At 39.7% G+C, this 25,963-nt stretch overlaps 1 protein-coding gene across 9 annotated transcripts in view; it reads right to left on the bottom strand.

Moving 5' to 3' along the window:
- The window catches only part of CASP10 (caspase 10), a 109,694-nt gene that overhangs the window by 10,763 nt on the left and 72,968 nt on the right, over positions 1 to 25,963 (bottom strand). For 4 of the 9 annotated variants that reach the window (XR_007517926.1, XR_007517925.1, XR_007517928.1 and 1 more), the window contains 6 exons: positions 13,248 to 13,580; positions 11,845 to 11,950; positions 10,956 to 11,093; positions 9,783 to 9,891; positions 8,552 to 9,059; positions 1,264 to 3,580 (listed from right to left, as the gene is read on the bottom strand). Coding sequence is in view for 3 of the 9 variants with exons in the window: in XM_049887814.1 (XP_049743771.1) it covers positions 3,575 to 3,580; positions 8,698 to 9,059 (368 nt within the window). In the remaining 6 variants the exon portion in view is untranslated. Of the gene's footprint in view, positions 1 to 832; positions 3,581 to 8,551; positions 9,060 to 9,782; positions 9,892 to 10,955; positions 11,094 to 11,844; positions 11,951 to 13,247; positions 13,581 to 25,963 lie in introns of those variants that run through there. The other 5 variants (XM_049887814.1, XR_007517923.1, XR_007517924.1 and 2 more) reach the window with 5 other exon arrangements.

Here is a 25,963-nt window from a genome sequence, read left to right as displayed (position 1 = left end):
TAGCAGAAACGGTGGATTATGGATCACAGGATCACTGTTGTCCTGTCAGCTGAACCTGCACAGCACACACAGGTTGAGGCAAGAGGCAACATCCCAAGATGAAGTCCACCCCATCTGGTGCAGCCAAGCAGCAGCGAATCTGCATGCACCTCCCAAACCCAACAGGTGCCACACCAGATCTGTGAAACTTAGTGTAAGCTCCCAAGGCACCGTGTGCACAATAACCCTTCTCCCACCAAAGCTCCATGGCAATTAAAATGATAAAATTATAACAGAATATTTTGTGCTTGTTGTCCAGTACCAGGCACATTATGGACATACAAATATTAACTCAAAGAAAATTTGGCATTTCTCTTGACTTGACAATATGTTTCATATATTAAATAAGCTTTTCTTTTTAAAGTACTTTTTATAAAACAGAAACAAATGTTTTGTGACTTTTTATGAAGTTTTAAAATTGTCAAGAGTTTATCTTAGGTAATTGAGAAACAATACTTGAGTTATATAACCAAATATTTTGAAGATAAAACCTTAGCTTTTTCCAAAGTCATGTGACTTGGCTTTCTATTCAGGACTTTATTTTGTTGAACCTTTGCCTTCAAAACAGATTGGTTAAATAATTAACTTTTTAAACCCTGTAATTAAGGGATATTTTGTTATCCTAACAATGAGAAATCCAACTCTTTGTTTTATATGCTATTTGACATTAAAGGGTTTAAAAAATTCTCATGAATTAATCCATTAAACTTTCAGTTGCAATAAACAAGAACCATGATTATATTAAGCAAAAATCTCTTTTAAAACTTTCCAAATTTCTTGTGTTTGTTATATATTTCTCATAGCATGATTCTTCAAGTAGCAAATACATTCATTATTAAACTTAAATATGTATACACATATCTTTTCTCTGTAGTACAAGTTTAGCTTTCCTTCTTTAGTATCTTTAACTTTCTATTTAATTTTCTTATCTTGGAACAACCAGTCTCTAGTTTTAGGACTAAGTTAGTATTTTTTTTTTCTTTTAATAAAATACATTCCATACATTTAACTTAGTTTAAACCAAAAAGCCCAGTGCCCTCTAAGTTACTTAAAAAGATCTTGGAAATTGCTTTTAAATTGACATACTATAAAACATAAAGACTTTACCAGAACAAATTTACCCCATAATTCAAAGACATCATTTCTTTGGTCTTCCTTATTCATTGCCTAGCTTTCTAATGCATATGAAGCAATTGAAAATACCATGGCTTCGGTCAAGCGCACCTTAGTCCTCTAAGTGACATCTTTGCTTTTTAACACTTTAAGAGGTCTTTTGCAGAAGATTTGCCTAATCCAATGCATCTTTTGATTTCCTGACTGCTGTTTCTGTCCATGGGTGTTGATGCTGGACTCAAGTAAAATGAAATCCTTGACAATATCAATCATTCCTCCTTTTATCATGATGTTGCTTATTGGTCCAGTTGAGAGGATTTTTGTTTTCTTTTTATTGAAGTATAATCCATACTGAAGGCTGTAGTCTTTAATTTTCATAAGTAAGAACTTCAAGTCCTCTTCACATTCAGCAAGCAAGGTCATGTCATCTGCAAACTGAAGGTTGTTAGTGAGTCTTCCTCCAATTCTGATGCCCCATTCTTCTTCATATAGTCCAGCTTCTTGGATTATTTGCTCAGCGTACAGATTGAATAAATATGGTGAAAGGATACAACCCTTTGCTCTTTCTATTGTATCATGTCATCCTTCCCTTACAGAGCAAGGCTGTAAAGCAGCCAAAGAATTCCATGTGATTTTGGAAGCAAATTCTTATGTACTTAGTTGGACTAAGACTAAGACCAAGAGCTGCTAGCCTTGACTTGTACGAACAATGGCTTAGGAAGATCAGTCTGATATATATATATATAGACTCACTACCTCAGTAATCTACATTTAAATCCATTAACTACCAGTTACATTAAAATGAGATTCTTCTACACATTTCTCATAGTAAATTCATTGTAAATAAATTTAGCTTCCACATAAATAAATATAAAGTCACGCAATTCTGAGTTATTTTTCTTTGTTCTCTGACATCTTCCATGACCACCTGCATATCCAAGGGAATGTTGTCCCGTGACATTCCAGTTCACTTGGGTGGGAAATGAAATCCTGTAAACAAGTGGTTGCAGCATCATGAGCAAGTTGCCTCACCTCCCCAGGCCTTGGCTTCCTCATCTATAACCAAAGGTCTTAACCACAGGACTTTCAATTTCCCTCTCAGGTCTAAACTTCAAGAATTCAAAATACTGTTCCAGAAATTAAAAAAGAAAAGTTCCTCTTGAAAACAAAACCAGAAAAAAAAAAAAAAAAAAGGCAAGTACGTAAAACGTTTAAAACCTTAATGTAAAGACTATCAAGGCTTCTGTACATAGCCACCTGCTCCACAAGTCATAGCCAAATGCTCCTCTGGTTAAGAGAAGAGAGCAACGATCTCTGTGAACAGCTTCAGTCCCTGAGGCTCCCACTCTCCCATCTTGGGGCCAGAGGAGCAAAGTGTATTAGTGACAAGGTGGAGGCTGTTGGCTGCAGCTCTGCAGAGTGCAGCTATAGCCCGAGAATCCTTGGCCAAGAGAAAGATGATGTCCTGTAGATTGAGTCCTGAATCAAGCCTCACCTGAAGCCAGTCCTATGGGCTCATGAGTTTTCAAGAAAAGGAGGCAATAAATTCTCTGCTTTAGTCAGTAGAGTTGGATATTCTGGCACCAGGAACTGAAAGGTCCTAACCAACACAGAATTTGATATAAGATTGTAAAGTTTCTGCTTCCAGAGTGGCTTTTCTTTTTGCCCTGAGTCATAATGTTCCTGGAGCCAAGACTGTCCCCAGCTCAAAAAAAAAGTTCTTGCACAAACAACTCTCTTACATTGAAGAAGGAAATGGCATGGCATAGGCTAAGTTTTCACCTCCATAGATGTGCAGGAGAGAAGCCTTCAGAAGGGGAAGGGTAGAGGGAGAATCAGCAGGTCATGATTTCGTTGTCCAATGTCTACATCCAGGCCATGCAGCAGAAGACACAGAATTATAACCAATGGATGGTTATAATGGAAAGGAAATCACGGCTCAGTCTAGATGCTGTCAGTCACAGTAGTTTTTCGAGCTAGAAGGAATCTTAAAGTCTACCTGGTCCCACATTTCATTTCACAGATGAACAAACCAAGGCCCAGAATAGTATAGTGAACTTCTACTGAGTGCACAACTAAAGGCAAGGCTACAATTCAAGTCTTCAACAAAGAAAGGTATCCAACATTCAGATTGGCAAAAAAAAAAAATATGGCTGCATTGGAAAACAAGACAGGCAGAGACCAGCTCACCATTCATCACTGATGCCTATGCTGGGTGGGATAGGAGGAGATGTCCAAGGTTCCTTTCAAGTCTAAGAGTCCATGAAAACTCTACTATAAGGAAAGTGTTTCCTGTGGCACAGGAAATATTAGTTTCTTCCGTAGTGTGAAAGCTGGCTGGGGCATCTGTTTCTTTGTCCCATCTTTGTCTGCTTGCCGGCTCACATCATTGTTGACAGCAGTGAGGATAGATAAGATGTCTTCATGTCTGCAGACAGAGAAGAAAAAATATTTTCAATCAGGAGGCAGAAGCCACATGCCTATAACTTGTGGCTCCCTCCTGTTCTGACATGCCAGAGCCTTACTGGAATCATACCAAAAAAACAAAAGCTTCTTTTGAAAAAGAAAATAAAAGACTAAAATATGTAACATTTTTTCAATGCTACATTCATTGTCAACATTATAATAATCACATTTTGTATATTAAGACACTTGATCCACAGAAGAAATTTGATCATAATTATTTTCCATTTCTTCCTTGAAGCTAATATATAGGTGGGTATATAGATGACAGATATACAGAAAGAGACAGAGAACTTACTGCTAATTAACCTTCCTTATTCTTGTCATTGGAAGGGTTACAAAGATAAATGTGATACAATTCATGAACTTAAACATGTAGAATGTAGACATGAAATATTTACCAAGGATGGCATATATATTATATTCGTAATACATGGCACAATGTGATCAACACCATATGCAAAGCAGATCAAAGTTCTATTACAAGTGTAGAGGAGGAAGAGAGTACTTCAGGTTGAGGAGGTGGCACTGGGGTCTGGGCTTGGAGGATGTGTCACATTTACCAGAACGTTCTAGGAGAGGGCAACACAAATCACTGGGAGCAAAACATATCCTCTGGAGGCAGAACTCAAGTTTGAATCATGGCTTCATTATTCACTAATTGTGTGTCTTTGGCAGGTTACTTGCTTCTGTGTGCCTCAGTCTTCTCAGCAATGAAATGGGGACCACAATAGTCCCCATCTCAGGGACTGGTGTGAGAATTAAATGAAGTAACTCATAAAGCACTTAGAACACTGGTTGCCATATACCATCAACCAACATTTTTAGCATTATTATTATTACTTCTGTCCTCCTCATCATCATTGCTCTTATTTTTCACATGGGTATGCAGGCCCCGCCTGGTCCTCAGGCACTTCATCCTGTTTTGCACTAGCTGTTCTCTTTGTTTCCAAATCTTCCTGTAGCTGACTCCTTCTCATCATTCAGTCCCCTCTGAAATATCATTTCCACAATAAATCTTCTCAAATAGCCCTCCTGCCTCACCCTCTATACCACTATCTTGCTTTGCTTTGTTCATAACAGGTATCACTGCCAGAAGATACCTTATTAATTTAAATATTTTTTTACATTTACTTCCCCTCACTGGACTGTAAGCTCCATGGAGATGAGATCTTATCTCTCTTATTCACGAATGAACTCCCAGCCCCCAGCTTAATGCCTAGTAAACAGTAGGCACATAGTAAGCCACTGATAAATATTGCCTTGTCCATGAAGGCGTAGGACATTGGTCATCGATGACTACAGTGGGGATAAGAAGGTAGTAAGAAAAGAGGGAAAAGGAAAGGTGACTCAAGTCTTCAATCCTGAATTCCCAGAAAAGCATTGTGGCCATTCCTAGAAATGGGGACTCAGGAGTAAGAAATCCTGGAAAGGACTGGGAAGATGAACTCAGGACTAGGTGTGCTGAAGGTGAGATTTAAGGGCCACATAGAGGTGGGATGGGACAGGCAGTGAGAAATGTGTAGGGCTGATGTGAGGAAGGAGGACATTCATCTGTGCAGCAAGTATTTTATCCAGCCCAACCAAACAGCAGTCACTGCAGCAGATGTTGTGGATAAAAAATTGACATAAAAGGGTCTCTATTCTCCAGGAGCTCAGAGGTGAGTGGCCCAGAGATGGCAATTTGGGAGACATTTTCACGGAGATACCAGTGGCTGTTACGTGCAGTCGAAGTTGCTAAGTGTGGGTAAAGAGAGAGAGAGAGAGAACAGAAGGGGTCCAGGGAAGAACTTCAGTGAAGAACTATTCTTGAGGAGACCAAGTAAGGAATGGCTGCAACAATGGGCTCAAGCATAACAACGATTGTGAGGATGGTGCAGAACCATGCAGTGTTTCGTTGTGTGGTACATGGGGTTGCTGTGATCAGAATCAACTCAACAGCACCTAACAACAACAACAGGTAAGGAGAACAAGTCCATGATAGCCAAGTACAACCTTGAGTATATCCCACCTGAATTTAGAGACCATATCAGGGATAGATTTGACTCATTGAACACTAATGATTGAAGACCAGATGAGTTGTGGAGTGACTTCAAGGACCTTGTACATGAAGAAAGCAAAAGGTCATTAAAAAGACAAGAAAGAAAGAAAAGACCAAAATGGATGTCAGAACAGACCCTGAAACTTGCTCTTGAACATCGAGTGGCTAAAGCAAACAGAAGAAGTGATGAAGTAAAAGATGAACAGAAGATTTCAAAGGGCAGCTCAAAAAGACAAAGTAAAGTATTATAATGACATGTGCAAAGAGCTGGAGATTGAAAACCAAAAGGGAAGAACATGTTCAGCATTTCTCAAGCTGGAAGAACTGAAGAAAAAATTCAAACCTCAAGTTGCAATATTAAAAGATTCTACAGGGAAAATATTATGACACAAGAAGCATCAAAAGAAGATGGAAGGAATACACAGAGTCACTGTGCCAAAAAGAATTGGTCAATGTTCATCCATTTCAGGAGGTAGCATATGAACAAGAACGGATGGTACTGGAGGAAGAGGTCTAAACTGCACCGAAGGCATTGGTGAAAAATAAGGCTCATCTTCCCATCAATCAACACCAATTGAGATGTTTCAACAAATGGATGCAATGTTGGAAGTGCTCACTCATCTATGCCAAGATATTTAGAAGACAGCTACCTGGCCAACCTATTGGAAGAGACCCATATTTATGCCTATTCCAAAGAAAGGTGATCCAACCAAATGTAGAAATTATAGAACAATATCATTAGCATCACATGTAAGTAAAATTTTGCTGAAGATTGTTCAAAAGTGGCTGCAGCAGTACATCAACAGGGAACTGCCAGAAATTCAAGCCAGATTCAGAAGAGGGCGTGGAACCAGGGATATCACTGCTGATGTCAGATGGATCTTGACTGAAAGCAGAGAATACCAGAAAGATAAGAAGAACAGGATATCAGGATTGGAGGAAGACTCATTAACAACCTGCATTATACAGATGACACAATCTTGCTTGCTGAAAGTGAAGAGGTCTTGAAGTACTTAATGATGAAGATCAAAGACCACAGCCTTCAGTATGGATTACACCTCAACTTAAAGAAAACAAAAATTCTCACAACTGGACCAATAAGGAACATCATGATAAACAGAGAAAAGATCGACATTGTCAAGGATTTCATTTTACTTGGATCCACAATCAACACCCATGGAAGCAGCAGTCAAGAAATTAAATGACACATTGCATCAGGGCAAATCTGTTGCAAAAGACTTCTTTAAGGAGTTAAAAAGCAAAGATGTCACCTTGAAGACTCAGGTGTGCCTGACCCAAGACATGGTGTTTTCAATCACCTATACGCATGTAAAAGCTGCACAATGAGTAAGGAAGACAGAAGAAGAATTGACACTTTTGAATTATGGTGTTGGCGAAGAATATTGAATGTACCATGGACTGCCAAAAGAAGGAACAAATCTGTCTTGGAAGAAGTACAGCCAGAATGCTCTGTAGAAGCAAAATTACATCTTACATACTTTAAACATGTTATCAGGAGGGATCAGTCTCTGGAGAAAGACATCATGCTTGGTAAAGTAGAGGGTCAGCAAAAAAGGGGAAGACCTTCAATGAGATGGATCAACACAGTGGCTGCAACAATGGGCTCAAGCAGAACAATGATTGTGAGGATGGCGCAGGACCAGGCAGTGTTTCATTCTGCTATACATAGGATGGCTATGAGACAGCACCTAACAACAACAACAATAGGTAAGAGATATGTGGCAGAGACAGAAGGGGACTTGTCAGCGCAATGGCAGGAGACCAAGGATAATATAACATCAGGGAACCCAAAAGCAGCACATAGTAGGCATTCAGTAACTATGATTGAGTGTGTATCAATTTGGCTAGGCCGTGATTCCCAGTATGGTGTGATTGTCCACCATTTTGTCATCTGGTGTGATTTTCCTATGTGTTGTAAATCCTATCACTATGATGTTAATGAGATGGGATTGGCAGCAGCTGTGTTGATGAGAGCTACAAAATTAGATTGTGTCTTAAGCCAATCTCTTTTGAGATACAAAAGAAGTGAGCAGAGAGACAGGGGGACCTCATGCCACCAAGAATGTAATGCCAAGAGCAGAGCGCATCCTTTGAACCCAGGGTTCATGCACTGAGAAGCTCCTAGTCCAGGGGAAGATTGGTGAGAAGAATCTTCCTCCAGAGCTGACAGAGAGAAAAATACTTAACCTGCAGCTGACTCCCTGAATTTGGGCTTCTAGCCTACTGGATTATGAGAAAATAAATTTCTCTTTGTTAAAGCCTTCCACTTGTGTTATTTCTGTTATTCCATTGCTAGATAACTAAGACACATGCCTTTGTTCATGCTCTTTCTTCTGTCCAGCACGTCTTTCTCCCTACTTCTTTGCCTAACATTTATTTGTCATCTCTAGAAGTCTCCCTTGATCCGGTCTCATACTACATGTTTCCATAATACCCTATGCATTACAATGTGTATTTACCACCTGGCATGCTTCTCCCCATCGACTTGTTTGTCTACCACTCTAGACTGTGAGCAACTTGAGGGCAGGGGCTATCTTTTTTCTATGTATCTCCCCTGCCAGGTATATGCTTGAGCTCAATGCAAGTCTAATGGGTGGAGGATGGATGAATGGATGGATGGATGGATGGATGGATGGATGGATGGATGGATGGATGGATGGATGGATGGATGGATGGATGGATGGATGGATGGATGGATGGATGGATGGATGGATGGGTGGGTGGGTGGGTGGGTGGGTGGGTGGGTGGGTGGTGGGTGGGTGGGTGGGTGGATGGGTGGATGGGTGGATGGATGTGTGGGTAGATAGATAGATGTGTGGATAGATGGATGTGTGGATAGATGGACAGGTACATAGAACAACTCAGAACTCTAACCTTGGGACCAAGTCCTTCAGATGATTACACAGAGACTGAATATACCAGCTGCCTTTCTCCGGGTGTCGAAAGGATACGTAGCCTGGGACAGTGGCCAAGCCAAGCAGGAAATCAGCCTCAACAGGAATGCTGTCCTGCAGGCTCACCTGCCTGGGGGCAGAGGGTAACTTCTCAGGATTCAGAGCATCTGCTTCAATGGATACGGAAGGTTGTATCTCATCACCTTGACAGGCTTGGATGAAAAAGAGTTTGGGTTTGTGAGCCAGACCAGGGCACTGCTGGGCTGTGAAGTGAGATGTGATCTCCTGAATGGGAATGAGGGCCCCGTCTGAAGAGTAAACAGCTCCAAGGTTCCCATGGGTCAGGATACAGCACACGAAGCAGTCCCCGTCAACGTGGTTTGGATGACTCTTATATTCCTGCAGAGTCTTCTCCAGGTCTGCTTTAGTCACATCATCGTATACCCGTACTGCAAACCCAAGCCACTGAAACACGCATTTCAGACTCTCTGTCAAGAAAGAAAGGAGAGCAAGGGCAAATTGAAATGAAACGAAATAAAGGGGTGAAACAATGTTAATCCTTATAAAAATTGTACAACAAATAGCCTGGAGTTTTGAATTTTATGACTTTCATAATAACAATAAATTTTACAACTAACCCACCTTCTTACAGTACCCACAGTACTGTCACATTGTATGGGGCCTTAAAGTAACAATCCTGAGAGTCAGCAGAGGCCAGAGTTTCATCCTATTTCACAGGTGAGGAAGCTAAAGCCCAGTGACTGTTCCACAGTCACAAACCTAGCTAGCGGTGGGGCCAGAGGTTGAACCTGGGTTTTCTCGTGCTAACCCAGCATGCCCCCTCCCCCTACCACCAAACCACAGAGTATAAATGGTCATTCTTTAGTAGATTGGAGCTCTGGTGACGCAGCGGTTAAGAGCTCGGCTGCTAACCAAAAGGTCAGCAGTTCAAGTCCCCCAGCCACTACTTGGAAATCCGATAAGGCAGTTCTACTCGATCCTATAGGGTCACTATGAGTCAGAATCTACTTGAGGGCAACAGGAGAGTTAGCAGATCTGTGATGTCCTACAGATGTAAAAGAGGCTCAGGTTATAGTTATAATATTATCTAACATTTAAGTGAAACAGGAAATTTCCAAAAAGAAAATGTGAAAACAAACAATTTTAAGATCCCCAACTTACATTTGATAAACTATTGCAGAGTTTCTTACCAGCATCTCTATGAGTCCCTGGTCTGGCTGCCTGTGTGGTAAAGTTGTGATTGTTGACAATGACACAGTGACCTCTGTGTTTCCGATCCATCCTGTACACAGCTGCCTCCTTGAAAAACAAGATAGAACCACTTACTAGGGAATTCTCATTTTGGGGGTTGGAGGTCTTAAATCAACCACCTCAATGGGTCCAATTTGAGGTAAAGCAGGATGTACCTCTTAATACTAGTGTTTTAAACTGTTTTTATACTTTAGCCTAAATCCCTTGGAATACTCATGCCATGATATTTCTGAAGTCCCAGATAGGAAGACAAGCAATTCTGATCATTCTTTGTACTCAACTTTACTGCTAAACTGTGCCCAGAAAATGATTTCAAAAGATTCTCTTTAAGTCTTGAAGTCCAGGACAAAGGATGAACCTTGTTTCACTACAGATCATCAACTTCCATCATTTCAGGTCACATGAGATCCTCCTAGAAACCCTGGTGGCTTAGTGGTTAAGAGCTGTGGCTGCAAACCTAAAGGTTGGCACTTCGAATCCACCAGGCACTCCTTGGAAACACTATGGGGCAGCTCTACTCTGTCCTATAGGGTCACTATGTGTTGGAATCGACTCGACGGCAACAGAGTTTTTGGAGCTCCTCCTGGACATTCCTTTTGAAAATCAAATGCCACCCCTAGCACCATAGGCAGGAAGTTCTCAAGATCCTGGTCCTGCTCTGGAAATGACCAATGAATTCCAAGGCAGAGTGTCAGATCCTAACTAAAATTCAGAATTCATCTTGTTTAATTGGGAAATTTTAGTTCTCAGAGTTAAAAAACAGAATATGCATTTTAACATTGGCAAACTCAGAGTTTACGTAAAAGCATCTTCTTTTTTGGATTAGCAGGTCGAAGAAAGCACAGGTAAGGATTTAACAAAACAACAAAAACATAGGTAATTTTATTTTATATGGTGGGATTCTGTAGTGATCTGATTCCTCTGAAAACAGAGAAATTCATTTTGTAACATTGTTTCCGAATATACAAATAGTATATAACCATGGAAAGGAATTTTAAAATACAAGCACTTTTCTTAAAGGCTATTGTAAACAGCAAGCAATTACAAATTAGCTGAGTTGGCTTCAGGGAAGCTTCTGTGTGGCTCAACAAAAGATGTCAAGATCTTTCTACCTCCTCCAGGTTTTCATAGTCTTCGATTATCTTCACTAGGTTTTTGTTGATTTGGTCACAAATATTTTTCAGGGTATCCAGTTTTCTTTCCCCCAATATGTCCTTTCTCTCCATCTCAATGAGTATATCCAGGAAGGTCTAATGGAAAGAGAAACAGAATCAAAAATTGGACTGAACCATGTTGAGTTTTTAGAGACATATTTTTACTCGTTTCCACCTTCTTCGTGTCTAAGCAGACCCTTTTGAGACAGCATGTTGGTATTGTAAAATCATGAGACTAACTACATAGTCGTATGTAGTTCTGTGCTTTCTGGCTCTGTTTTGGTCCAGAAACAACCGAAATCAGTGAAGAGAGGAGATGCCATCTCAGACTTCACTCATTCTGTCTCCTGAGGTAACCTGTGGATTGGCTCTGTGTGGTGACTAAAGGACAACCTGGGGTGCAGGGCTGATTCCACAACTGTCTGGTTACCATGGTGGCAGCCATTGATACTGATTCCTTTCCCATCATCACCTCTGAAACCAAGTCAGTCACTCAGGCTTGAGGTCCCCTGTCGCTGCCCCCCATCCGCAGTTGTAGGTGACTTCAGGAACTCCTGAAGAAGAAATAGGGTTCTGGACCTAAGACTGATTTTTTCAATTCTATTAATCTCCATAATGGGCTGTGACTTCTTTTCTTTCCTTCTGGTGCTTCCTCAGGATAATTAACGTAGGCTCCATTTTGCTCTTTATGAAAAACTTTGTACCCTATAGAACTCATAAATAAACATTTACTATTTTTCAGGAGTCCCCAAGCCATGGTTTAACAGTAAGGATCCATGCTATTTTCACTCCGGAAAATCCCCAACTCCTAACAAATTAATTCCTTAGGTTTACAACTTAGTCTTACCACGTTATCCTTTAGTCTAGATCTGGGAATTTTCCGACTCAAGAAAAACTTGAAAGAATCCAAGTCTTCTTTAGTTATATCTTGTGAAATCTGAAAAAGCATGAGCCTATAGAGAGAAATTGAGAAGTTTAAAACAATACTTTCTTAAATAGTTTTCTGCTGTGGTTTGTTTGAATTGTCATCCTGGTGCCTTTGGCTGTACCACCTAAGCTACTTTCAATGTCACATTAAGCTCCACAAAGGGTAGTAGAAGGAATGCATGATTACATCAAACTGCTACACCACTGGGAGCAATTAGGCTGAGATGACCTATTATTACACCGTTATTATATTCCAGGAGTTTAGATTCCGCAACCAAAATAAAAACATGGGTGAATTATTTTATAATTTTCTTCCAACTCAAGATCCAGAAACAATCAACGGAAAGCCAGATTACAGAAAAATTAAAATTATGATTTTTCAAAACAAAAAATAATCTAATCTTTAGAAAAAGAAACAAAGACAAGTAACAAATTGTTAAGACATATTTTCAGCTTGTATTTGTATTTCAGCCCAACACACAGCTCCCAAAAGTCAAGAGAGAAAAAAGACCAACTTGTTATAAAAATGGGCACGTTATGACATATGATAAGGTGCTGTTTTCCATGCACTGCTCATTCTTAATGCAGTTGAGTGAATTTTGTTTTACACTTGATCTATATTATAAAATTAAACTATTCTTCTATTGGAATAAGGTTTGACCCTTGGAAATACCTAAAGTATGCAAACCTGACCATCTCTCCCCTATTTAATGCTTAGTGCTATTTTCTGTTCCATTAGCTTCAATGTAAAATAGAACTGTATTAGCCTATCATTTAAGGATCACCAAGAATTGGGACATGTCTATCACCACTGTCTGCAAACACCCCCTTCGCCCCAGCACAAACACACCAAATGCCACAGCAGATACTTCCTTTATGTCCTCACAGACTTCAGCCCCACCAAAGGACTAGCAGTTTCCCAACCACACCAATATATGTTGCTCTCTTGCTGTAATTCCTCTTGCTTGGGGACTCCTGCCTCGCCCTCACCCTATTCCATTATTTATCTCTAGAGTTCACCCACTAAGAACCAGCTCAAGCATTGCTGACTGTCTGCAGTCTGAGTTAGAGTCACCTGCTTAGAATATCTAGGAAAAAAAAAAAAAAAACTCTTATAATTTCAGCAAATATGTAAGTTATACATTATTTGGATGAAATAATTTTGTTTCCTAGTTTAGCATTATGTATCCTGACTTACACATTCTTATCAGTGTTTATGGATTTTTAAGGCTTTTAATCTTAATCTCATAAAATGCTTCTCCATGTCTTTGAAGATGAGTCCACATAATATAAGAGATCCCCACCCTTGGAAGTGCTACCCACCTGTAGGCAAAAATCTGAGTCTTCCCAGGTACTTGAAGCTCCCTCTCCATCTCCTCTTGGCTGACCTTCAGGTAATTGGCCAACAGATCTAGTCTTTGAATGCGGAAAAGCAGTTCTTTCAAGAAGGACAGATTGTTCTCCTCCAACATTCCCTTATCTTGCAGTTTCTCAAATAACATCAAGCCTGTCTTGATGTGTTCCTGGCTCTTTTGTGGGATATGTTCCAGGCACAGGAATTTCAGGGAGGCCAGCTCTTCACTGTCCAGTTGCTCCCCGATAGTAAAGAGACATTTTTTAAAATACTCCATACTTGTCAGAGAATAGAGATGCAACCTTAGTCAACAGAAATATACATTAAGATAAGGCAAAGATTGAAATGACTGCACATTATCTGATTCATTTGCTCAGCAAATGTTTATCCAGCTCTGGTTGCTATGAGTCGGAACTGACTCGGTGATAATGGGTTTGGTTTTGGTTTTTACCATATCCTTGGCTCTATTTGGAAACCCTGGTGGCGTAGTGGTTAAGTGCTACAGCTGCTAACCAAAAGGTCGGCAGTTTAAATCCACCAGGCCCTCCCTGGAAACTCCAAGGGGCAGTTCTACTCTGGCCTATAGAGTTGCTGTGAGTCGGAATTGACTCGACAGCAATGGGTTTGGTTTGGTTTTTGGCTCTATTTTGCAATACAGGAATGTGAAAGGAGAGTTCCCGCCATCACATTTCTGGGAGATTAATGTAGTACAGAGATATGAGTAGTGCATTGTAGAAAATTGAAGAAAGCCATCTAATTCAGTGTGAGGTGGCCATGACATTTGGTCCATATCTTAAAGAATGGATAAGGGTTAGCCAAGGAGGGAATGCAGAAAGACAATCTTGACAGAGGACGGAGGATATGCACAACCTGAAGGTATAAATGGTACATTCGGGGAGATGAGAGTGGCACTCATATTGTGGGGCTGGGGACCTGAACTTTCAGGGAGTGATGAAGAACTAAGAAACGATGTCAGCAGATATAAACAAAGGACAGACATGATCATGATAAATTTCAATGAAACATTTAAAACATGGAGGAAAAATAAAAAGAATAAAAGCTGGAGACAGGAGATCAGGAGGCTGATAACGTTATCCATGACATAAGTAATGGGGGCCCCATCTAAAGCAGTGAGGAAAGGAGTGGAGATTAATTTTAGAAAACTGTTATTTGTTACTTGCCATGAACCAGATGCTGGTCTAATTGATAAACCTGCATTATCTAGTTTAAGCCTCATAACACTCCCATTTTATATATGTGGAAACTGAGGCACAGAGAGAATAAGCATCTAGCCCCTGCTTACACAGCATGAGACTGGCAGAGCTAGGAATTGAATGCAGGTAGTCTGATAACAGTTTCTGTTACTCTTAAGAGGGGACAGGTAGGAGCCTAGGAGACAGTTTCAGCCTGTCTCCTCTGCAATGTTCCCTTCTTGGTGAGCAGCCATTTCACCAACACTCAACATCAGTGCCTTCCACAGTGGAGCCAATGATTCTTTCCTACTAATCTATAACCTCTCTAAGATCAGAGTTGTTATACTACTCAATTTGCCATGCTTCCTTCAACATATCCTGAGCAGGTACTTTCTTAACTCTGCAGAACACTCTTAGAGGGAAGAAAGCAGGTCTCCTTTTCTTTGACATCCTCCCCCACCTAGACCCCATGATGCCTGGCATCTTGTCATGCACATAGTGAGCCTGAAACACTTGAACTTAGATGAGTGGATGGCTTACAATATCCTCCCCAATGCAATGAATATAATGCGTGTTAGTTAGAAATAACAGTTTGTCTTTAGGTAACAAAGCCAAAAGCTGGTTCTTTGAAAAAATTAACAAAATTGATAAACCATTGGCTAGACTGACTAAAGAAATACAGGAAAGGAAACAAATAACCCAAATTAGAAACGAGATGGGCCACATCACAACAGACCCAACTGAAATTAAAAGAATCATATCAGATTATTATGAAAAATTGTACTCTAACAAATTTGCAAACCTAGAAGAAATGGATGAATTCCTGGAAAAACACTACCTACCTAAACTAACACAATCAGAAGTAGAACAACTAAATAGACCCATAACAAAAAAAGAGATTGAAATGGTAATCAAAAAACTCCCAACAAAAAAAAGCCCTGGCCCGGACGGCTTCACTGCAGAGTTCTACCAAACTTTCAGAGAAGAGTTAACACCACTACTACTACAGGTATTCCAAAGCATAGAAAATGATGGAATACTACCTAACTCATTCTATGAAGCCACCATCTCCCTGATACCAAAACCAGGTGAAGACATCACAAAAAAAGAAAATTACAGACCTATATCCCTCATGAACATAGATGAAAAATCCTCAACAAAATTCTAGGCAATAGAATTCAACAACATAACAAAAAAATAATCCATCATGACCAAGTGGGATTTATACAAGGTATGCAAGGCTGGTTTAATATTAGAAAAGGCATTAATGTAATCCACCATATAAATAAAAAAAAAAGACAAAAACCACATGATCTTATCAATTGATGCAGAAAAGGCATTTGACAAAGTCCAACACCCATTTATGATAAAAACTCTCACCAAAATAGGAATTGAAGAAAAATTCCTCAACATAATAAAGGGCATCTATACAAAGCCAACAGCCAACATCACTCTAAATGGAGAGAACCTGAAAGCATTTCCCTTAAGAACTGCTCTTATTCAACATTGTGCTAGAGGTCCTAGCCAGAGCAATTAGGCTAGACAAAGAAATAAAGAGCATCCGAATTGGCAAGGAGGAAGTAAAATTATCTCTATTTGCAGATGACATGATCTTATACACAGAAAACCCTAAGGAATCCTCCAGAAAACTACTGAAACTAATAGAAGAGTTTGGCAGAGTCTCAGGTTATAAAATAAACATACAAAAATCACTTGGATTCCTCTACATCAACAAAAAGAACGTCGAAGAGGAAATAACCAAATCAATACCATTCACAGTAGCCCCCAAGAAGATAAAATACTTAGGAATAATCTTACCAAAGATGTAAAACACCTATACAAAGAAAACTACAAAGTACTAGTGCAAGAAACTAAAAGGGACCTACATAAGTGGAAAAACATACCTTGCTCATGGACAGGAAGACTTAACATAGTAAAAATGTCTATTCTACCAAAAGCCATCTATACATACAATGCACTTCCGATCCAAATTCCAATGTCATTTTTTAGTGTGATGGAGAAACAAATCACCAACTTCATATGGAAGCGAAAGAAGCCTCGGATAAGTAAAGCATTACTGAAAAAGAAGAAAGTGGGAGGCCTCACTCTACCTGATTTCAGAACCTATTATACAGCCACAGTAGTCAAAACAGCCTGGTACTGGTACAACAGGCACATAGAGCAATGGAACAGAATTGAGAACCCAGATATAAATCCATCCACATATGAGCAGCTGATATTTGACAAAGGCCCAGTGTCAGTTAATTGGGGAAAAGATAGTCTTTTTAACAAATGGTGCTGGTATAACTGGATATCCATTTGCAAAAAAATGAAACAGGACCCATACCTCACACCATGCACAAAAACTAACTCCAAGTGGATCAAAGACCTAAACATAAAGACTAAAATGATAAAGATCATGGAAGAAAAAATAGGGACAACATTAGGAGCCCTAATACAAGGCATAAACAGAATACAAAACATTACCAAAAATGACGAAGAGAAACCCGATAACTGGGAGCTCCTAAAAATCAAACACCTATGCTCATCTAAAGACTTCACCAAAAGAGTAAAAAGACCACCTACAGACTGGGAAAGAATTTTCAGCCAGGACATCTCCGACCAGCGCCTGATCTCTAAAATCTATATGATTCTGTCAAAACTCAACCACAAAAAGACAAACAACCCAATCAAGAAGTGGGCAAAGGATATGAACACGCACTTCACTAAAGAAGATATTCAGGCAGCTAACAGATACATGAGAAAATGCTCTCGATCATTAGCCATTAGAGAAATGCAAATTAAAACTACGATGAGATTCCATCTCACTCCAACAAGGCTGGCATTAATCCAAAAAACACAAAATAATAAATGTTGGAGAGGCTACGGAGAGATTGGAACTCTTATACACTGCTGATGGGAATGTCAAATGGTACAACCACTTTGGAAATCTATCTGGCGTTATCTTAAAAAATTAGAAATAGAACTACCATACAACCCAGAAATCCCACTCCTCGGAATATACCCTAGAGAAATAAGAGCCTTCACACAAACAGATATATGCACACCCATGGTTATTGCAGCTCTGTTTACAATAGCAAAAAGCTGGAAGCAACCAAGGTGTCCATCAACAGATGAATGAATAAATAAACTGTGGTATATTCACACAATGGAATACTATGCATCGATAAAGAACAGTGAAGAATCTGTGAAACATTTCATAACATGGAGGAACCTGGAAGGCATTATGCTGAGTGAAATTAGTCAGAGGCAAAAGGACAAATATTGTATAAGACCACTATTATAAGATCTTGAGAATTAGTATAAACTGAGAAGAACACATACTTTTGTGGTTACGAGGCGGGGAGGGAGGGAGGGTGGGAGAGGGTTTTTTACTGATTAGTTAGTAGATAAGAACTGCTTTAGGTGAAGGAAGGACAATACTCAATACATGGAAGGTCAGCTCAACAGGACTGGACCAAAAGCAAAGAAGTTTCCGGGATAAAATGAATGCTTCAAAGGTCAGCGGAGCAAGGGCGGGGGTTTGGGGACCATGCTTTAAGGGGACTTCTAAGTCAATTGGCAAAATAATTCTATTATGAAAACATTCTGCATCCCACTTTGAAATGTGGCGTCTGGGGTCTTAAATGCTAACAAGCGGCCATCTAAGATGCAACAATTGGTCTCAACCCACCTGGATCAAAGGAGAATGAAGAACACCAAGGTCACACGATAACTAAGAGCCCAAGAGACAGAAAGGGCCACATGAACCAGAGACCTACATCATCCTGAGACCAGAAGAACTAGTTGGTGCCCGGCCACAACCGATGACTGCCCTGACAGGGAGCACAACAGAGAACCCCTGAGGGAGCAGGAGATCAGTGGGATGCAGACCCCAAATTCTCACAAAAAGACCATACTTAATGGTCTGACTGAGACTAGAGGAATCCCGGCGGTCATGGTCCCCAAACCTTCTGTTGGCACAGGACAGGAACCATTCCCAAAGACAACTCATCAGACATGGAAGGGACTGGACAGTGGGTAGGAGAAAGATGCTGATGAAGAGTGAGCTATTTGTATCAGGTGGACACTTGAGACTGTGTTGGCATCTCCTGTCTGGAGGGGGGATGGGAGGATAGAGAGAGTTGGAAGCTGGCAAAATTGTCACGAAAGAAGAGACTGGAAGGGCTGACTCATTAGGGGGAGAGCAAGTGGGAATATGTAGTAAGGTGTATATAAACTTATATGTGACAGTCTGACCTGATTTGTAAACGTTCACTTGAAGCTCAATAAAAGTTAAAAAAAAAAAGCAGATAAAACATCTAAGCAGGTACATCAAATAAGATATACAGATGGCAGATGAAAAGATGCTCAACATCATATGTCAGTAAAAACAAACCCACTGCTGTCGACTCAGTTCCAACTGAGAGCAACCCTACAGTGTCACTAGGAAACTGCAAATTAAAACAACAACGAGATCCCATGACATACCTATTAGAATGACTGAAATCTAAAACACTGGCAACACCAAATGCTGGCCATGATGTGGAGCAACAGGAACTCTCATTCATTAATGGTCGGAATGTAAAATGATAGAGCCACTTAGGAAGAGAGTTTGGTAGTTTCTTACGAAGCTAAACATGTTCTTACCATATGATCCAACAATTATACTCCTATGTAATTATCCAAATGAATTGAAAACTTATGTTCCCATAAAAACTTGCATATAAATGTTTATAACAACTCTATTCATGATTGCCAAAAATTGGAAGCAACCAAGATGTCTTTCAATAGGTGAATGGAAAAATAAACTATGGTACATCCATAAAGTGGAGTGTTATCCATCGATAAAAAGAAATGAGCAATCGAGCCACAAAAAAACAGGTAGGAACTTTAAATGAATATTCCTAAGTGAAAGAAGTCAGTATAAAAAAGCTATATACTGTATGATTCCAACTATATGACATTCTGGAAAAGGCAAAACTATCAAGAGAGTAAAAAGATCAGTGATTGCCAGGGGTCCAGGGGAAGGGGGAAGGGATAAATAGGTGGAGCACAGGGAGTTTTTAGATCAGTGAAACTATTTTGTATAATACTGTAATGGTAGACACATGAATTATGCATTTGCCAAAACCCACAGAAATATACAACACAAAGAGTAAATTCTAACATAATTATGAAGTTTAGTTAATAATAACATATCAATATTAGTTCATCAACTCTAACAAATGTATCATATTAAAGTAAGATGTTAATAATAGGAAAAAATTGGGGTGGGGGAGGCAGAGTGTATGGGAACTCTGTACTTTCTGCTCAGTTTTTCTATAAACCTAAAACTGCTCAAAAATAAAATAAAATAAAGCCTATTAATTGAAAAAAGAAAGTCTCATGCCTATTGAGCACCTAATAAATAGGTAAAAATGACATTGTTGTGAAGTGAAGAACAATGGTCTTTTCAATAAGTAATGGCAGGTCAATTGGATAGTCAATGCATAGTAAAATGAATCTTGATCTATCTACACAAAACTCAAATTCTGATGGATCATAAATCTAAATGTGAAAGGGAAAGCAATGAAGCTTTTATAAGAAAACTTAAGAGAACGTCTTTATAATATTGGAGTAGAAAAAAACTACTCAACAGGGTACAAAAAATGCTAACCATAGACAAAAAAAAAAATCACTTGTGTTAATTTTTAAATTAAGAACTTCTGTTCAGAAAATATACCATTAACCAAGTAAAAAGGCAAGGCAGAGAATGGGAGAAGATATTTGCAATACATATACCTGACAATGGACTCATATCTAGAGTATAAAAAAAGCTCCAATAAGTCCATAAGAAAAAAAGGCAAATAATCCTGTGGGAAAACAGACCAACAGATATTTCACAAGAAGATATCCAGTGAGCCAATACACACATGCTGTTGTTGTTGTAAGCTGCTGTCAAGTGGGCCACTGACTCTTGGTGACCCCATGCACAACAGGATTGGACCATTGTGATCCATAGGGTTTTCACTGGCTGGTTTTCAGAAGTAGATCACCACACCTTTCTTTCTAAATGACCAAATCAAACCTTTTGCTGTCGTGTCGATTCCAACTCATAGTGACTCTATTGGACAGAGTAGAACGATCCCAAAGGGTTTCCCACCTGCCAATCTTTTTTGGTTAGCAACCAAATGCTTAACCACAGCACCACCAGGGCTCCTCCTTCCCAAATAGATACATAAGAAAGTATTAAACCTCATTAGCCATCAGAGAAATATAAACTAAAACCAAATGTGAAACTACCACACACTCAACCATGAAAGACTAACAATATTTAGAGTTGGTGAGAGTGTGGAGGAATTGGAACTCTTACATGATGTTGGTATAAATATAAATTGGTACCACAATTTTAGAAAAATATCTTGGTGATATCTCTCTAAAATGAATATACTTCTATCATAGGACCCAGAAATTCACTCTTAGCTATTTGCCCAACAAAAATGCATACATATGTTTCCCAAAGGAAAAATGCAAAGATTTTCACAGCAGTATATGAATAGCCAAAACTGGAAAAAATCCAAATGTCTATCAGCAATGGAATGCATCAATCAAGGTTGGTATGTTCGTAGAATAGAATACTAAACACCAATGATAATACAGTTACTAGTACATGTCAATATGGATGAAACTCACAAACATAATATGGAGCAAAAGAACCCAGAGGCAAAAGAATATGTACTGTATGATTCCATTTACATAAATTTCAGAAGCAAGCAAAGCTAATCTACGGTGCTGGAAATCAGGACTGAGGTTTCCTTTTAGATAAACAGTGACTGGGGAGCTGTAAAGAGGCCTTCTTGATGCTGGTAATATTCTATTTCTTAATCTGGATTCTATCTGGGCATAATTACACTGTGAAAATTCACCAAGCAGTAAACTTAATATCTGTGCCCTTTCTGTTGGTATGTGAAACTTGAATTAAAAGTTTGAAATAAAAGCCCCAAGAAAAAAAGCACAGCTTCAGTTTCTTCGTTAAGGAAATGAAGGTATGGAAGAAGAAGAATGGCAGGAAAGGAGTCTTCATAAATAGCCAAAGGCACAATTAGGCAGGATGTTGGCAGCCGCAGTAGGTAGTTTTAATTTCATTCTAATTACACCCACTTCTCACTTATCGACATGGTTAGGCTCCAATGATCAGGTCATTATGTGAAAATCAGTATTATGCAAAAATGGAGGATGACCACCAGATCACAAAATATTTGTTGTTATTGTTGTTGTTAGGTGCTGTTGAGTCGTTTCCAACTCAGCAACCCTATGTACAACAGCAACGAAACACTGCCCATTCCTGCGCCATTCTCACAATCATTGTTATGCTTGAGCCCATTGTTGCAGCCACTGTGACAATCCATCTCATTGAAGATTTTCATCTTTTTTACTGACCCTCTACTTTATCAAGCCTGTCCTTCCCCAGGGACTCCTGATAACATGTCCAAAGTATGTGAGACTACGTCTTGTCATCCTTGCTTCTAAGCAGCATTCTGGCTGTACTTCTTCCGGGACAGATTTGTTCACTCTTTTGGCAGTCCATGGTACAGTCAATATTCTTCGTCAGCTCCATAATTCAAAGACATCAATTCTTCTTTGGTCTTCCTTGTTCATTGCCTAGCTTTCTAATGCATACGAAGCAACTGAAAACACCACGGCTTGGATCGGCGCACCTTAGTCCTCAAAGTGACACCTTTGCTTTTTAACACTTTAAAGAGGTCTTTTGCAGCAGATTTGCCCAATGCAATGCATCTTTTGATTTCCTGACTGCCGTTTCCATCCATGAGTGTTGATGGTAGACCCAAGTAAACTGAAATCCTTGACAATGTCAATCATTCCTCCTTTTATTATGACGTTGCTTATTGGTCCAGCTGTGAGGATTTTTGTTTTCTTTATGTTGAAGTGTAATCCATACTGAAGGCTGTAGTCTTTGATCGTCATAAGTGAGTGCTTCAAGTCCTCTTCACATTCAGCCAGCAAGCTTGTGTCATCTGCAAATTGAAGGTTGTTAACGAGTCTTCCTTCAATCCTGATGCCTCGTTCTTCTTCATATAGTCCAGCTTCTCAGATTATTTGCTCAGCATACAGATTGAATAAGTATGGTGAAAGGATACAACCCTGACGCACACTTTTCCTGACTTTAAAACCTGTGGTATCCCCTTGTTCTCTTCGAATGATACCTCTTGGTTTAAGCACAGGTTCCTCATGAACACAGTTAAGCGCTCTGGAATTCACATTCTTCACAACGTTATCCATAATTTGTTATGAGCCACACAGTTCAACGCCTTTGCATAGTCAATAAAACACAGGGAAACAACTTTCTGGTATTCTCCACTTTCAGCCAGGATCCATCTGACATCAGCAATGATATCCCTTGTTCCACATTGTCGTGGGTTGAATTGTGTCCCCCCCAAAATATGTGTGGACTTGGTTAGGCCATGATTCCCAGTATTCTGTGGTTGTCCTCCATTTTGTGACTGTAATTTTATGCTAAAAAGGATTAGGGTGGGATTGTAACACCACCCTTACTCAGGCCACTTCCCTGATCCAATGTAAAGGGAGTTTCCCGGTGGTGCAGCCTGCACCACCTTTTATATCTCAAGAGACAAAAAGGAAAGGGAAGCAAACAGAGAATGGGGACCTCATACCACCAAGAAAGCAGCACCAGGAATAGAGCTTGTCCTTTGGACCTGGGGTCCCTGAGCCTGAGAAGCTCCTTGACCAGGGAAAGATTGAGGACAAGGACCTTCCTCCACAGCCAACAAAGAAAGCCTTCCCCTGGAGCCGATGCCCTGAATTTGGACTTTCAGCCTACTCTACTCTGAGGAAGGAAACCCTGGTGGCGTAGTGGTTAAGTGCTATGGCTGCTAACCGAAGAGTCAGCAGTTCGAATCTGCCAGGCGCTCCTTGGAAACTCTACGGGGCAGTTCTACTCTGTCCTATAGGGTCACTATGAGTCGAAATCGACTCAACGCCACTGGGTTTGGTTTTGGTTCGACTGTGAGGAAATAAATTTCTCTTTGTTAAAGCCGGCCACTTGTGGTATTTCTGTTATTGCAGCACTAGATGACTAAGACACACATCCTCTTCTGAATCTGGCTTGAATTTCTGGCAACTCCATAATTCATGTACTGCTGCAACTGCTTTGAACAATCTTCAGCAAAATTTACTTGCATGTGATATTAAGGACATTGATAATTTCCAAATTCGGTTGGATCACCTTTCTTGGGAATAGGTACAAATATGGATCTCTCCCAGTCAGTTGGCCAGGTAGCTGTCTTCCAAATTTCTTGGCATAGACAAGTGAGCACTTCCAGCACTGCATGCGTTTGTTGAAACATCTCAATTGGTACTCTGTCAATTCCTGAAGGCTTGTTTTTAGCCAATGTCTTCAGTGTAGCTTTGACTTCTCCCTTCAATATCATCTGTTCTTGACCATATGCTACCTCCTGAAATGGTTGTGCATCGACCAATTCTTTTTGGTACAGTGACTCTCTGTATTCCTTCCATCTTCTTTTGATGCTTCTTGTGTTCTTCAATATTTTGTCTATGGAATCCTTCAATATTTCAACTCGAGTCTTGAATTTTTTCTTCAGTTCTTTCAGCTTGAGAAATGCCTAGGGTGTTCTCCTCTTTTGCTATTCTAACACCAGAACTTTGCACATGTCATTATAATATTTTACTTTGTCTTCTCAAGCCACCATTTGAAATCTTCTGTTTAGCTCTTTTACTTCATCATTTCTTCCATTCGTTTTGGCTACACGATGTTGAAGAGCAACTTTCATAGTCTCTTCTGACTTCCATTTTGGTCTTTTCTTTCTTTCCTGTGTTTTTAATGACCTCTTGCTTTCTTTGCATATGATGTCCTTAATGTCATTCCATAACTCGTCTGGTCTTTAGTCATTAGTATTCAATGCATCACATCTATTCTTGAGATGGTCTCTAAATTCAGGTGGCATGTACTCAAGGCTGTACTTTGGCTCTTGTGGACGTGTTCTAATTTTCTTCAGCTTCAACTTGACCTTGCATATGAACAATTGATGGTCTGTTCCACAGTCGGCCCGAGCCTTGTTCCGACTGATGATATTGAACTTTTCCATAGTCTCTTTCCACAGATGTAGTCAATTTGATTCCTGTGTATTCTATCTGGCGAGATTCACGTGTATAGTTGCCGTTTATGTTAGTGAAAAAAGGTATTTGCAATGAAGAAGTTGTTGATCTTGCAAAATTCTATCATGCAATTTCCAGCATTGTTTCTATCACCAAGGTCATATTTTCCAATTACCAATCCTTCTTCTTTGTTTCCAACTTTTGCATTCTAATTGCCAGTAATTATCAATGCATCCCAGTTGCATGTTCAGTCAATTTCAGACTGCAGAAGTTGGTAAAAATCTTCTTCAATTTCTTCATTTTTGGCCTTAGTGGTTGGTGGGTAAATTTGAATAATAGTCATATTAACTGGTCTTCCTTGTAGGCATATGGATATTATCCTATCACTGACAACATTGTACTTCAGGATAGATCTTGAAATGTTCTTTTTGATGACGAATGCCACTCCATTCCTTTTCAATGTGTCATTCCCAGCATAGGACACCATACGATTGTCTGATTCAAAATGGCAAATACCAGTCCATTTCAGCTCACTAGTGCCTAAGATATCAATGCTTATGTGTTCCATTTCATTTTTTACTATTTCCAATTTTCCTAGATTCATACATTCCACATTCAGATGAGTAGTAGATGTTTGCAGCTGTTTCTTCTCATTTTGACTCTTGCCACATCAGCAAATGAAAGACCCAAAAGCTTTACTCCATCCATGTCATTAAGGTCAACTCTACTTTGAGGACGCACCTCTTCCCCATTTACCTTTTGAGTGCCTTCCAACCTGAGGGGCTCATCTTCTGGCGCTATGTTAGACGATGTTCCATTGCTATTCATAAGGTTTTCACTGGCAAATTTTTTTCAGAAGTAGACTGCCAGGTCCTTCTTCTTAGTCTGACTTAGTCTGCAAGCTCAGCTGAAACCTGTCTGCCATGGGTGACCCTGCTGTTATTTGAATGCCAGTGGCACAGCTTCCAACATCACAATACACAAACCCCCAGAGTACAACAAACTGACAGACGCCTGGCAAAAATATGTCCCCATGGACCTAAAAGGTGGAAATGCAGGCAGGTGACATATTTCCCACTGGTCATGAAAGGGTCACTCACTGCCTGATGTATGTCATTAATACACAAAATGGTAACATAGTAGATTTTTTACTGTTGTCCTAATGTCAAATAATGAGATAGTAGATAAGTGAGGAGTAGGTGTATGGTGAGCGCCTGCTGAAAGTTTCTAAAGAGGAGAATCATGTAATCGGATTTATATTACAAAAGACTTTTCAAAAATTCCTCTCTTGTAGTGGGTAGTGGGCCTACTCTCAGAAATTTAAAATGTTCATTTTAAATTAATATATAAAAGGT

The sequence above is a fragment of the Elephas maximus genome, chromosome 6, assembly GCF_024166365.1.
Source record: "Elephas maximus indicus isolate mEleMax1 chromosome 6, mEleMax1 primary haplotype, whole genome shotgun sequence".
In the NCBI taxonomy this organism is placed as follows: domain Eukaryota; kingdom Metazoa; phylum Chordata; class Mammalia; order Proboscidea; family Elephantidae; genus Elephas; species Elephas maximus.
Note: the sequence above shows the minus strand (reverse complement) of the source record. Positions and strands in the feature narration are given on the sequence as shown.